Genomic DNA, 15,901 nt, shown 5'->3' on the forward strand with positions numbered 1-15,901 from the left:
TTAAAAAAAAAGAACAAATTAAGACAACACAAAACAAAAATTGGTTCATATATAATTGACCAAAACCTTAAAAAAACTTGATCATTTAAATGGAGAAAGTGGGGTATATAAAAAATATATCTAAATCTTTCGAATTAGATATATTTTTTATCATACTCTTTCAAAAACAATCATACAACCAAGACAAACATACAACAATTACAAAGAAAAATTCCGAAATCGAAATCGGAGTAGAATCGTGTATTTAACAAATTAAAAGAAATGTCTACTTATTAATTCATACTTTTAAATCCTCGACTCGACATAATATATTATATAGTACATGCATTTAATATTATGATGAAATGATAACTTACCTATGAATTAATTGGCATGTGATGACACCGTCCACAAAACATGCATCCACACAAGGATTGTCTGTAGCTTTATAAAGGTTCTAGTACTGCGATACTCAGTCGAGGTGGGCTTCGACATTTTTATTTTTCTAATTTTATCGGACATGATAAAGAGATAAGAATGGGCACATAAATTTCACACTTCAGTATTGAAGCAAACTCTTTATTTTGATATCAAGACAGATTACTGCCATCACCTTTAAACTCATCTCTTAGTGTGGAAAGAACTTCTTGTGATATTCATAATCCTTGCAATTGGTGGGTGATAATTACGTAAAAGTCCGTAAACATTATGCGTACCCGGTCTGAATCTCAACCTAATGTAGGATACATGTGAACAACCACAATATATAATAGGAAGACATTTGTCTCAAGATGACACCATGCAATCACGGATTGGTATCATAGGTCAGCCTTGGTCAGGGCAAATCATATAATTAATCAGTCTGATAAAGTGCAATCGTGGATAAAAAAATATCAATATTCATATTACCTAGGATACCGACGGTGACTGTAGGTCTAAACCCCCCCCCCCCATAATATTCACAACTCCAAAATGAACAAAGTTGACACATATCCAATACCGACACACATGTTGAACATACTCAATTATTCAGCAGCAGTATATATATAAGCACCAGAACGTACTTTCAATAATTTGTAACCCACATTAATATCATTATAGTTAAGTCGCTAAAAGGAAGTTTTGCGACTTGTGTGTTTTTGATTTTTCTTCTTGTGAACGTAAAGATGTCAGGGCGACGACTCAGCGACCGTTTATTTGATTCATACCAAACTAAAAAATCAAGCATACTTAGGGGTTGTGCATGCAATTTATGAATTTTAAAATAGCCACCAAAACAACAAAATGAGAAAACAATCCATAAAATTACTGGAACTATTTAGTTACAAGTGTGATAGTAAATATAAATAGCAATTATTGACTTGCTGCCATCACAGGTATCAACACTTTCTTTAATAAAGCCGCATTTATTCAAAATGGTCATCAAATCGGCAAAATTTCAACATTCAATTTATCTGATTTAGATGAAATTTAATATCTAGGGTTAACGTAAACACGGCCTTCTAAATTCAATGTCGGCTTCATAGTTCGGTTGATTCCGATTATTTGCAGGTTTTGGCAACTTTTGTGTTTTACATGCATGCAAACACAGTATCACTTGTTTTATTTTGTTTTTTAGTTGCTTTGTTAATGTTTATGCGCTTACATTGAAGACAAGTGATGCCTGTATTGATTTAATTACAGGCATTAAATTATAACTATATTTAGTATAATAAACAATAATATAAACCGACTTTAGAACAAAAGTATTTTTCAGCACTTGTCCTGATAAAAATGATCACATATTCTAGTAGACATGGATTGTGAGCCAGTCCGTTAGAATGCAAAATCTTTTTTGTTTGTTTGTCTTTTGTGATAAATACATGTAATTTTTTTCTATTCTTACTGGTATTTTTTTTATTTACCAGAAACATATTTTTGCTCCGTGGAAATAAATGCTACGTGGCACGAATAATGTGCATGTACTCCATTTTACATTACGTAAACTTTCTTTTTTATTTTCCATGTAAACAACGTCAACTCTAGAGATGCAACTTCAAAATAAGATGCAGTGCCTTTGAATATTCAGTAGGCTATTTTTAGCAGGAATGATTGGTAAAGGAATATATCAAACGCTACGTTAAAGGTCAAAAGTTATATCATACAGACACGTTCCATGTGGATAGATATCGTTTACATAGCTACAATAACAACGGTCAGCACAATCATTTTCTATCGTAGATTTATTTGTCAAATGTCAATATGTCATTGTCTATGTAAATGATTAAATTCAGTTGCCATTTAATATTCATTAAAAATACGTAAATAAATCATGGATAAATACGTAATCTACCGACAGCGAATACAGAAAAATGACAACCTTCTTCTGGAATCATTTATCTCCCGTATAAACCAAACATATGTTTTTAGTGAAAGTTACGGTTTAAAGTTGATTTGGTTTCCACATCCATTCATCATAAAATTTCCCTACCATCGTCGGTACCATCGTTACTATCATCAAAACTTTTATCAAACTTTAAAGTTATGAAAAATGAATAGTAAACTAGTTTACTATTTACTTTTCAATAGTGAATAATGAATAGTTAACTGTACTCCAACTTCAGTCCGGTGCGACAAAGTGGCATAAATACCACAACCTTAGATATATTAAAACTAGCTTGGATCAAATTCTTTTTGAAAGAAAGAAGCTCTTGGTAGCAAGTGATTTGTTTGGAAGTCTATTTTAATCCCAAACATCGACTCTGAACACCTTTCTTTTGGCTGCCGTTGCTACTATTCATGTTAGCAAAAACTTACGCATAAGTCAACCGAAAGCACTTTGGAGTAAATATTGCAAGATTATCAAGGGATTTTCTCTATACTTAATTAAAGCAACTGCATTAATATTTTCGGTTATTTCGTTTTCAATAAATCAACAAGTAACGACTGACAAGAAGGCCAACTCTCACTCGGGAATTAAATTCGTAAGATAATTGCTAGTGAAACCGAACGTGCGATCGATCTGATGTCAAGTAAAGTTACATCTACTTTATTGATACAATAATCAAAAGATAACCTGATTATACATAAAAAAAAAAACGTTCGTTTTAATCGAGAGCTCTCATTTTTTACTCGTAAAACCAAACACATTTATGTTGTATAAAACATCTATTCCTGAGATGCAATGTCCAAATGTTTTTTTTTATTATATGTCATTATTAACAGTCAGTGAGGTCATATTGAGGTTGTGAGATATTTATGTGCATTCTTCATGTCACTGGTCCTCAAATTTGTATATGGATTGAGGTATGTTTCCCTTCCTGCTATTACACCACCATGCTCTGGTGAACTGATCTCACTATCTGTATGGTGTTCGCATACCATGCACACATCATCACGTAAACAATCTCCACCTTTATCTTTTACTCCTCTCAGAGAATCCAATGTATTGTATTTGAAGCTTTTTCTCGCCTTGTCGTAATGATCGTTTGTCGTCGGTCTGTCGTAAAGATTCATCCGACTCATTAACCCTAGGTTCCGGCTAAGTGTTGACGATTGTTCATTGAAATGATTGTCAAGATTAGAATCGGAGATAGCTTGAATTTCTTCCTTGGTTGGATAATCATAAATAAATGAATTAAGTGTTGCATTGACAACTTTTGCACTCTGATTTAACCCAAAGAGAGTCGTATTGGAAACGCTGTCTAACTTCGAATCATCATAATTCTGAACCCCTTGCATTGCCTTCACTTTTGAAATTACTTTATTCGAATAACGAATTTTGTTGAGCATCACTTTACAGCAGGCGAAGACAGTGAAAACAATCAATATTACACCACCAGCTGCTATAAACAAGTATAAATGATATCGGGGAAATAGCGCTGAAAAATGTGAAAAGCTTGTTAAAAACTGGAAAATGTATTTATACTTGCGATGTACTACTCATTTTCGCTATTTCCGGTGGTGAACAGATAGGCGCAAAAAACGGGGTTCACGAAATATCTTTTTAATACTTTGAAACGCTTATAAATCATTTTTTTAAACCGCGAAAATTGATATTCGGGATTTTTCTCAGAGACAGAATCAGCGAAAATTAACAACAATTAACAAGCTCCGTTAAAAGGATTATACATATACATGTAAAATATTTATACACCATGTACATAAGTGTAGATCATCGAACAAACACCAATCATTACTAACATATTATAAGAAAATTACTATTTATTCATGATTCAAGACGACAGGATTATCTCCCTTTTTCAACTATTGTTTACCATTTATGCTAAGCATTCCACATATAAAATTTTATTTTCAAGTTTAAAAAATACATCTGTAACCAATCAATGCTGTAAATTAATTTCTTTGATTTGAACATGAAAGATAGAGTCAAATTGTGAAGTTTGTAAAAAGTACACCGCCTGTCAACTGAATATTTTATTCACACTACTTTGCTAAATGATACAAATATATTAAAAATCAGCTGAAGATAAACAGTATGTCATTAACTTACATCGGTTGACAACATCAGCACTCGATGAATTCTTTTCTTCTTTTATTTGCAAAGAAACGAAAAAAGTATATTGTTAATACTTTAAGAAACTAATTATATATTAAGATTTTGTTATATTGATATAAAACTAATTACCAAGATGTATTAATGTGTATATGATCTTAAGTTATACTACAACAATTTTGAGGTGATACATTTGTGGGTAAATATTTTTTCTTCAGCCAGTATGATTAAGTTATATATTGAATCCTTATTTTCGCATTTAACCAACAACTAATTTGCAATATATATCGAAGGCAAGGTTTTCGTTGTTGGTCGCAACCGAATTCTTCGTGCATTATTCTATCGGACAAGTTATTGTTGTGCAAATTGATCAAAGGGGATATTGATCATATGCAATCAAAAAATTTGTTTAACCGTTGAATAAGAAATATGTCCGTGAGCGCAATTTCAGTGTATGACGTCGTATTGTTTTCTTTTTGTATATGTTTGCAATTTTCTCTTCATGAACATATTTTTTTTAAATAGATAGAAATGTTGATGCCAGAAATACAAATATGATTGACGAATTTTAGGGAAGAAAATATTTCATATCCATCCTTCAGTATAAAGTGTTGTTCAAATATTCCACCAAGTGCCTGCATGTCACATACATAGGTTCCAATGTCAGTTGCCATGAAATTTCTAAGCAGCATGTTGAATTCCATTCTCTTTGTGTCAAATCTTACTTCAAATCTTTTGTATTTTGGGTGAATATATTTAAGGTCGCCACTGGTAACTATAACATCTTGTCCGATTCGCCAACGTTGGGTGCCATCAGCTGCATTATTCAAGATCATACATCTTAAAGTAATATTATCACCTATGGCTGCATACTTAATCGTCCTTTCTACACTGTTGTTTCCTACAAGACTATCTGCAATTACAGTTATAGGAACTTTACAACAAAACGATGAATAAAGTATGTTCCGTTATTAAGTACGAAGTCATAACGGTTATCTATACGAATTTTATAGATAACCTTAGGATCAACTGGAAGTCTGATTTCAGACTTACTTGATGTGATATGCTGCAAATTACATGATCCAAACATACGGAAGTTTAACATATGGGACCATGCTATCTACATACAAGTTCTCCCAAATGTACCAAGGCCTAGGACGTCACCAGACTTATTACAATGAGCGTATACATAGAAAAGTCTTTATAACTTTCCTGTTACATGAGACAGCAGTAATGGAAAGCATGTAGATAGTTCTACATGCAAGAACATAAAACTTCAGGATTTATACCGCCTTGAATAAAGCTATACGTTGTTGGTGCAAACACACAGACTGAAAGAACAAGCTAGAGAATGAAGTCAAACAGAATCTTATTCTGACCATTTCTTTAACATGTGAATCAAGCTTCGCAGGGAATCAATTTGAATTCAACATGAAATTCACTTCTCATGGTATGTGATGGAAAAAAATTGCAGTTCATGTGATGGCTCTGCATAAATGTAATCAAATAAATATAATTTAAACTACATCACAAAACATATTCCTCATTGTACTTATTTTAAGAGAAGTACAAATAAATTTGTGTTTAAATCAATAGAAACTATCTAGTCTATGCGGGCTTTTTTTCCATCAAATATATCGCTTTCTTTATACATTATAGATTATACTCACTATTCAAGTCGGCATGTGTCATTTCCAGTTTAAAAAGGAAAACATTTAAGTACACCATCAGGACCAACATGTTTATTTCCCTAAAATCAGTTAATTTATCCCAAAAAATTACAAAGACATGATTGTCCGTTTATCTGAAAAAAAAAAAAACAATAAGCAGGACATGAACTTTGCTAGTGTACACAAGAACAGTAACGTAATAAGTATAAAAGGTGACATGTTATTCATATACGATTTGAAGTGTTGCTGTTTTAATAGATAACTAAACAACTAGTCATGATGTGAACAAGTTCAGGAGAAATATGCTGAAAGTAGTAATACAACAAAAACTTTCATATACTGATTTTAATGAAACTCGCTTATTGTGAAATAAAAAAAAATGAACTTACACTTAGACAGGTGCTCTGCTTTTGTTTGCAAAATTTTCCTGTAGGCAAAATATTTAATAAAATTCTAGCGGAAATATGGCTATACATAGAAACCTATCAATAGCAGTTTCAAAATGAAACAATCGACAATAAAGTAAACCAGAAATTACATTCATTATGAATAAGTTCCACCAATTCGCAAACATCATCAAGAATGATTCGCCAAGTATCAACTACAATTGCTTAAAAAGTATCTTGTAAATTCTACGAACAAATTTAAATGATCAATGGAAAGTAAAGGGTTGAGAAAAAAAAACTTGAGTATTATAAAGACGCGTCAGAGGAGTCAGTTAAAGGATATCTGTGGCACCATTTAACTAGACTACAATAAAAAAAATAGATTAACAATTAATTGCATTAAATGAAAATTAATAAAAAAAAAAAAACGTGTTGGGACAAAATAAATCTTTTGAGAAAAGAAAAAAAATTAGTGATATATATATATTTGTATGTAGTTCAACGAAGCCTTCTGTAGGTCTCAATAGTTTTATGTAACTTTTTATAGTTGGACTTGTCTTTCTTTGTTTTCTCATGTATTTGAGTTTTCGGTGTATTATTTCTCATCACCATTGTTTTTAGTAGAGTCCGAATTGCTCATTTACTTTTGTTGCTTTGTACCTATTATTTTTGTTATTTTATGTCCTTTGTTGTGTGTGTTTGTGTCTCTGTCGGATATTTGTCCCTGGAGATTACATTCTTTTGATTTGCGCTGGAATTTTTGTTTCCTTGATTACTCTTTTTCTTTGCAACTTTGACATTTGAGAAATGAAAAAAATCAATGATTGTTATATCTGTTCACAAAACAACGCACCAAAACTAGTTAAAATCTGGCGCGTTTATATTTAGTTTCGTGTCTTTTCGTACGCCGCTTACATTTGGCTATTCAATTCCTCGATGAAATTGGTTGTCTACTGTTGGACTCGATAGTTTTATCTGACTTTCCGTGAATAGTAGTCGAACTAATCTATCTTTGTTTTCTCTTTGGTCTTTGGGATTTCGGAGTAGTGTTTATCTTCATCATAACCATATTGGTCAATGTATTGCATTTATTTTCTTTAGATACATGTTGATTAAGCCTGATATGCCCAGTTAACACCATCTAATCAAATAATCTTTTTTAATCCGCTCTTTAATAATAATTACGGTCGGTTCATTCTTAGTTGTGGTCATTCTTTTGTTGATATAAGTTAGGAACAATTGTGTCTATTCTAATGTTTTCCACCTCCAATTTTTTAGGTGATCATTAATTGCAAATAATATAACTGTTTGATAACTTATTCCACTGTTTACCTTTGAAGGCTTTGTTTATACTCAAACCTTTATCTCTCCATCTCCCAAATGACAGCTGACTTCATCTTTGTCTCATTGGATCTTCTTGTTCTTGCTTGTTTGATTTTTTTTTTCTATGTCTTAATCATAGTTTTGACTGCTCGTCGTGTATGTAGTGGAGTAATACTAGTAGTTTCTTCCATGCCTTGTATTTGGGTGGTTTTCATACCTCCATTCATTATTCTTAATGCTTAGTTCTGCAATATGATGACAGTAGTCATAAGATTTTTTTTTGCAGGAATCATCCATGTGATGGATCAATTTTGTATGTCTCTGATATTCAGTTTTTTTAATATTTTGTCACATGTACATGTACCCCATTTGGTTCATGAGATTTTTATTTTCTAAAATACCAGCAACAATTGCTAATTTCAGTATGCTTTACTTATGTACACGTGTTTCAAGGAGCGACCTCTCATCCGCAGAATTGGAACTAAATAAATAGGAAGTTAAAGATTCAAAAGTAAACAGTATATAGGAAATACACAAACCAAAACAAGAAATGAAATAGGAAGCCATATCCAGCACATATAAGTTCTACCAGTGTATATAAAGGGACCTATATTATTGTGTCAGTTTCTGTAAAAATCATTTTGATAGTGTAATTTGACTATTTGAACATATCATGTTGGTGCATTGAGTTACAGTTTCATTGAAATGCACTGACAATAAACATTCCATGGTCAGATAACAATGCCAAATACCTTATCTTTCCGACATTCTATTGAAAAAATTCAGAGCCTAACCAGTGATGCACAGATCAAATAATGATCTTTTCAAATATAGAAAGCATCCTTGAGTGAAACTATATTTACAGATTGGTGGGTGTTTGACATGCATGTTTCTGATTTTTCCCATATTGTCTGATTCTACAAATACTTACACTTAAGCGACAGTGAATGCAACCTTAATTATTTAGAGGATTCGGTTTTTGTGCCACGGCAAATTTTGGAAATAGCATATGATATGAAGGAAGTGGTCAGACGAGTCTATTGCCCACATGATGTGTCATTGTTTGAAATGTTTCAAAACTCAAATATACCAATTATATCAATATTGGAAATTGTGGTATGTTGTACACATGTTTCCGTATAATTCAATTTATAAGGAAATACAATATACAAACCATCAATTGATTGTAAGTGCAACAGGAAAGACAGTTTATGACATTGAATGATAATAAGTACTTTCATACCGGATAAGTCGACAACAAAGTAAGCATAATGTCCGATAATTCATTATTAAAGAGTGTAATCACGTACCGTTAGCGTCCTACATCAAAAGACCGACAAAACTTACATCAACTTGCACCTTTTTTTCACTAAAACCGGAAGCGTAACTTTTACATTTGTTTTTCCATTTACCTGTACCAGAATCAGAATAATGCCGAGCAATAAATATCGTTTCCAATAAGCCATTTGCTCGAATCTGGCAAATTAATGTCGATAATGATGACTTTAATTATCATTTTGATGAACCCACAAATTTTGTAAGAGATGATAACAAATCCATCTCTGAAGAATAATTTTGACTTTTGCACAAAAAGTACACTTCTAATGACTTTGACTCCGTTGGCTTTCAGTGATATAAATCATTTAACTCGTTAAAACATTTTTTCAGGTTTTGTGGTCTGTTGTTAAGAAAGTGAAGGAAAGCAGGAGTCGATCGGAAAACATAAGAAGATAACCAAAGGATTACTACAAAACTGGGAAAACAGACGCGCACAACAAAAACCATTGAATAACCAAAATAACATGTACACAGAAACAAAGAACATGAGCAACTCAGACTTCACTAAAAACTGGGAGAAATGACAAGGTGTAGTAGTAGAGTAAGTGCCCTCTGCTTTTCTAGAAGCATCCACGATACGTAAACACAAGAGGGGAAGAGAAATATAACACGGTTAGCAAATCGGTTCTCATGGTGCAGATGAATGAACCAAAACGATCCACGAGTTCATGGTGACGACCAAAAATCTTTTCTGTGACTTTTTTTTTTTATAACTTTAATCTTTTATCAACAAAACCCTGTTTCAAAAGCATACTCAGAAGAAGCCTAGCATCGTAGAAAAAGTCCGCTTAGTTTAGGCAAGCTCTGCCTTGTGAGTTCTGACATAGAAAATCTAAGTGCTGAAGGGGTGTACGGAAAGTTGACAATACGGATTGAGAAGTCATGACGTTTGATGTATATGGTAATGAAGATAGCTCTAAGAGTAGGATAAGATATGAAGCTGACTTCATATTTTATCTCAATTCACTCGGATAGATGTATCTAAGATTGACTTTTTATGAGCAACTCGGCGGGTGTTTCTAGAAAAGCAGAGAACACTTACCCTACCGATGCACCTGGTCCATGCTCCCAGTTTTTAGGGGAGTCCGAGTTGCTAATTTCCTTTTATGACTTGGAATATATGATTTTAGTTACTTTTGATCTTTGTTTGTATGCCTGTCTTCCTTGTCGGGTCTTTGTCCATGGATTACATTCTTCTGATTACTGCTATAACCTTGGTTCCATTGATTACTCTTAAGCAACATAATATATATACTGCTCCATCGGATCAAATTGATACAGGGAAGATTATGTAAACGTATAGAAAGGTCTGAAAAATTCCCAACGATGTTAGAACTGTCAAATTTGCGATGCAATTTTTGGTCGTTCCCTCCGCGGGACTCGAACTCGTAGCGCTGTGACATTTATGGCAACACCGCCTGCACAAAGTCCAGCGCCCTAGACCACTCGGTAGCGATTGTTTATTCGTTCGAATATCGGTCCCACTGTGTTAATGTCATAGATTCAATTAATGATTGATTAAAATTGTCATTGATTTACGCTGAAGTATAACGGTAATATCATATAAATTACTCTATGAAATAAGGGAATATGTACTGGAAGAACCATAACAGTATAATTTAGCCAGCTATAGTAATATAAGTAGAAAATAAAGGTCTTGATTTTAGATCACCAGTTAACATACCATTTCTTGCAATGTCAACTATGCTCACATATCAACTTTACTTAAATTTGGGATCGTCAAGTCTGTGGCTTTTGGTGTCCGTTTTTATAGTATACTATGTAGAAGAGCATTAATTGAAAATAACACAAATAAATTTATTGTACAAAAATAACATGAGATAATGATTTTACATGTCCAACTCTTACCAAATTATTATTATGTATTCTAAGATACATCTAAACTTATATGGAGCCTAAGACTCTTATATCCCACTTGTTTCCGTTAACTTCCTGTTCTAAATTACCCCGGAATCCCTTGCAAAGTCCCTTTTGTTATTTATTTCTAATTATATGACTTTTAGAGATCCTCAACTAATCTCACTTATTGTCAATTATCGCCTAAATAAATTATCCTCGATTTCTTGGTAATTCCTTTAGATTTGTTGCACTTCCTTTGGTATCTCTTTGAATATTGAACCAAGTACTTGGAATGTATTAAACACACTATTTCTACTTTATTCTAGGGATTTTCAGAAATTCAAAAATAACTTGTGTTCTATAAACTAATCTAAATATAGATATGCAAGTCCTCACTAGTATTTAAACCCGACTTTCGAGAAATAAAAGCAGAAATATAATGTTGTAGTTCTTGAATTTATTTTTAAGTAAACGCTGTTGTTTTTGTTTGTGTTCTGTTTTATAGTGGTTATAGAAGAATGCACAGTAAATTGAAAACTACTTATAAACAAAATATACGATATGTTACAAAGTCCTATACCGTTTTCACGCATACGATTTTCTATGTATATTAATGAGCTGACCATGGTTCGTGACAATATAACAGGGATACTGAGATCAAAGGATTAGGCCACATGCGAATGATAAAGGAATAGGTCAGCTAGTAAGGGAGCACAATTGGTTCCAATTGAATGCCGACGTCTTTTAAAATACGAGTCATCCACCAAACATTTTAACATTTTGACAAAACCTTCCTCTATACATAAATAATTTGCAAAATACAGATACTATCTAACAAATACTACGTATTTGTATCTAGGTTTTTCATCTTTTTAGAGAAACAACGGTGTATAATGCTTTTGACCAAGTTTGGGGAAAGTAGTGAAAAGAGTTTAAAAAAAATAAGTCTTCATGCTATTAGATTCCGAAAGTAATCTATCATAGAGGGTTTCCAGAAGTGCTAGATCGAGTTTTTCTGGATCCACATTGAAATTTACACCGCTACGGGAGTACAATGTAACAAAAGTCTTTGGACGTCTGAAGAGCCACTTTGATAAATGTAAGTATGATAGTCAATAGTTTCGAAAAAAAACTTGGTCGTAATTTTTTCAACTTTGAAGCGTTATTTGTATAGATTCCTGTGGAGTTATGGACGGAAGATCACAATCCTCGTTTTTTGGAGAGGGACCGAAAGGTGATAGAACGGACTTATCTTGTTTTTGGTTTTGTCTGCTGCTTCAACTGTTCAACAACATTCTGTTCATTTATAGTAGACAATTCTCTGACTACACCAGGCTCATTGAAGAATGTACAGCTTTTAACCACACTGACAACGAAAAAAGGTCTTTTTGTTCTCTTTTGATTCATTTGCTTGCTCAGTCCTCCATTAGTACATAAAAGTTAAAATTTATTTTTTTGCAAAATATTAATGGTATTTAGGAACTTTACCAAGGACTTTGTAGAGAGACACGTTTTCTAAGAGGCTCTAACCTCCCTTAAAGACATGACCGGTAGGACCAGATTTGAGTGGAGAGGTTTTGGCAATAAACAGTCAATTGGTTGAGTCTTGAGGTTTCGCATTGCCTTTTGTGGTTGATAATTTTGGTCCCAATGTGTAAGGTATAGGATTTATCGGTATAGATTTTGGTATGGATTTGTCTTTGTAGTGCGGTGGAATTTTTTTCACGACGGTTTTGAAATGGAGAATGCGCTTGCCAAACAAATGACATTTATGCTTTTGTTTAATGATCGCTTCTCTTCATCTTAACACAAACTTGTTTAAAGATTCTGTTGAGCCCAATATCCAGCATAATGGCCTCAAGTTTGCTTAAGATATTTTTCATCCAGTTTATATGACTCTTTACTTGATCCAGATGAATATTATTTCTCATGATGCAGTGAAAAACATTAACGAATTATTTCTACGAGATGAAATAGTTACCGCCGATAAATGTATGTTTGCCACAATATATTTTGTTACACCCTGCGCTGATAATGAGGACAAATGTTTATCCAAATTAGTTTTGTTATTGATATTATCAATATGAATTAAAAATACACATGATACATGTAGGAGATGTTCATCAAAGGTTTGAAATTCCACGGTTTAGATTTTTGTCAGGTAAATATGGAATCTCCTACAAGGTAGATCTTTTCAATGATGATTGATTGTTGGTGTTTAACACACAGGCAGCATTATTTTAGCTATATCCAGGCGATGCACATGAAATGGATGATAAAATGAACATGATATGATGATGAAATAAAAAATGAAATGGGACATAAGGATACTGGGGTCGATAAATGTTTATTGCAACTGGAAATAGGGAGGTGGGTAGGGTCGGGCAACTTAACCTCCTGTGTAGCAGTGCTAAGTTTCCTACTACCGAATACCACAGCAGGGTTCTTTAACGTGTGAAAAACTTGGTATCATTCCCAACAAGTTGCACCACTATTGTTTGTGGTCAGGGTTTCCGTATTATAGCCTTTCGACCCCAGCATGTAGCATGCCGGGGATACCCCATTCCACCACCTGGAGCAAACAACTCAGATGCCATGTGGGCAGAGCGCCCTAACCCCCGGCCAGTGTTCTGGGCACTATTTAGTTGTCTTTCACGACAATCTTAGCGCTGCTGCAGGCCTATTATTGTGACTACCGCACCTGCTCGGGGCTAGATCTATACAAAATAGCTTTCACTCCGCGGGACTCGAACCGCTGTGATATCTATGGCAACAACGCCTGCACTAAGTCCAGCGCCCTAGACCATAGATGTCACAGCGGTACCAGTTCGAGTCATGCGGAGGGAACAACAAAATATTTGCTTCGCAAATTTGACAGTTCCAGCATCGTTTGGAATTTTTCAGACCATACTATAAGTTAACGTTATCTTCCCTGTATCAATTTGATCCGATGGAGCAGTGTAGCGAATAGAGTCGTCACATTCTGAGACGTTGTATGATATTGATTTGTTGTGACATGCATCATTAATTTGATCCTCTATCCTACATAATAACACCTGAACTGTCCCATACTACCATACATCGTGTACTAAGTTACAGCCCTAGATTAATCCTACGAGGAGGAATGACCCGGCCAGCGAAAGCTATATTTTTATATAGCCTAGCTGGCCGAGTGGTCTAGGGCGCTGGACTAAGTGCAGGCGGTGTTGCCATAGATGTCACAGCGGTACGTGTTCGAGTCCCGCGGAGGGAACGACCAAAATTTGCTTCGCAAATTTGACAGTTCTAACATCGTTGGGAATTTTTCAGACCCTTATATATATATATATATATATATATATATATATATATATAATCACATCACAAAACTCTTTTGAAGCAGAAAACAGTGAAATTAAAGGAAAAAAGTATTAAGGTATGAATTTTCGATGTACAATGCCTTTATATTTAGTGCGCTTACATATATATATATATATATATATATATATATATATATATAAATGTCCTTGATTACCAAACCATACACATTTAACATATTTTCTATTTTCAACTTCATGGACATGGATATTTTTGTTGACTCGACTAATTATTTTGAGCCCTCTATGAAGGATAAAAGGCATATCTTTCTAAAAACAAATTCATCCAGTTTGACAACTCACTGTAACGAGGTGTACAGACAGCAGACAAAACGAGGGAACTCAAAAATTGTCTTTTTGTTGATAAAATAGATGCGTGTCAAAATGCAAGCCTCGATTTTTTTCCTGTTTTACAGGTTGACGTTTTTAAGTTTTATGAATATCAAGCTGTAGCTAGTACAGTGTCAGAGAAAACTTATAATTAATTATGTAGATACTGAAACACTTGAAATCATTTACAAAGAGAGATAATTAAATGCCAAAATCAACCTTTTCTATAACCTTTATTTTTGTTCTGGTTTATCCAAATGGCAGCTACAACCTAAAGGAGGCTACATGCCTTTACTTTGAATTGACGAACAGATATTAATGTGATGAAGATGTAAAATTGTATCCATATAAACGAGAAATCGAAATCGAAATTATGTCATTTAATTATGTAATCCTAAACGTGTATGCATGAATACAGGTGGACTATGTAAACCTAAACTATCTAAACTAAAAGTTGAATTTTAAATGTTTTGAATAGGCATATACTTGGAAAGTCACTACATATATGGTTATATATAGATATATACATTTCTTTATTAGAATTATACTTGGCGAGCCAAGTCACTCCTGTTGTTAAGAAAGGCGGATTGATACCACCACTTTCAGCAAAGCAGCTAAGGTAGGATCTAAAAGTTTGATCGTGTTTTAAATAAATCGATCCTTTTGCTCATCTCGCTTGAAATGATAGTAATATTGTTTTTGGAACTACAGCTTTGTTTAAGGACTACACTTCCGATTTCAACTTTCAGTATTGTCCAATTCACCATTCCATTATTGCGGATAAGGAAATGAAATGGGGAGATTGGGGAATAAGGATGGCAAATTTCCTCCACATTAGCGTACTATGTAGAAAAAAAAATTGGTCGAGATGTCATGTTAGGTACGATTCTAATGTTATTCCAAGTTGCTAAATCAATGGATTGTTTGATTCTGGACTTTTGTCGGATTGCATGGACGATACCGCTTATTCAGGTTTGCTAAAGAGTGACATAGGAGCAAATTTTTTTTTCAATATATATGTTAACAAAATACTGTAAGCTACGACTGTTTCATTCAAAACCATATTAATGTGGAATGATTAGGTTTAAATCTATTTTAAATTTGAAAATTGAACAAATTATTCATATCTAAAGTACCCATTTATGACTTTTCGTTAAAAAGATG

The 15,901-nt window shown here is 33.4% G+C and overlaps 2 protein-coding genes across 7 annotated transcripts in view; one reads left to right on the forward strand and one right to left on the reverse strand.

Annotated features, from left to right (window-relative positions):
- Positions 1-2,579: 2,579 nt before the first annotated feature.
- On the reverse strand, positions 2,580-8,878 carry LOC148617843 (uncharacterized). 2 transcript variants are annotated; one of them, XM_088585427.1, is made up of 6 exons: positions 8,785-8,878; positions 6,534-8,098; positions 6,145-6,278; positions 5,069-5,387; positions 4,472-4,509; positions 2,580-3,839 (listed from the first exon to the last, which is right to left on the reverse strand). In XM_088585427.1, exons 3-6 carry the CDS (start codon positions 6,212-6,214, stop codon positions 3,193-3,195), a joined length of 1,074 nt encoding a protein of 357 aa, XP_088441553.1. In that variant the 5' UTR covers positions 6,215-6,278; positions 6,534-8,098; positions 8,785-8,878; the 3' UTR covers positions 2,580-3,192. The 2 variants fall into 2 exon arrangements, with proteins under 2 accessions (XP_088441553.1, XP_088441554.1); XM_088585428.1 differs by lacking the exons at positions 6,534-8,098; positions 8,785-8,878 and having other exon boundaries at positions 6,145-6,505.
- A 6,326-nt stretch (positions 8,879-15,204) lies between these two features.
- LOC148617844 (kinesin-like protein KIFC3) overlaps positions 15,205-15,901 on the forward strand; it is a 40,587-nt gene continuing 39,890 nt past the window's right edge. For 4 of the 5 annotated variants that reach the window (XM_088585429.1, XM_088585431.1, XM_088585433.1 and 1 more), the window contains exon 1: positions 15,205-15,356. The gene's annotated coding sequence lies outside the window, so the exon portion shown is untranslated. Of the gene's footprint in view, positions 15,357-15,596; positions 15,618-15,901 lie in introns of those variants that run through there. The other variant, XM_088585430.1, reaches the window with a different exon arrangement.

Source organism: Perna viridis, chromosome 5 (assembly GCF_037379345.1).
Source record: "Perna viridis isolate PV_CMFRI_1.1 ecotype Kerala chromosome 5, ASM3737934v1, whole genome shotgun sequence".
Classification (NCBI taxonomy): Eukaryota; Metazoa; Mollusca; class Bivalvia; order Mytilida; family Mytilidae; genus Perna; species Perna viridis.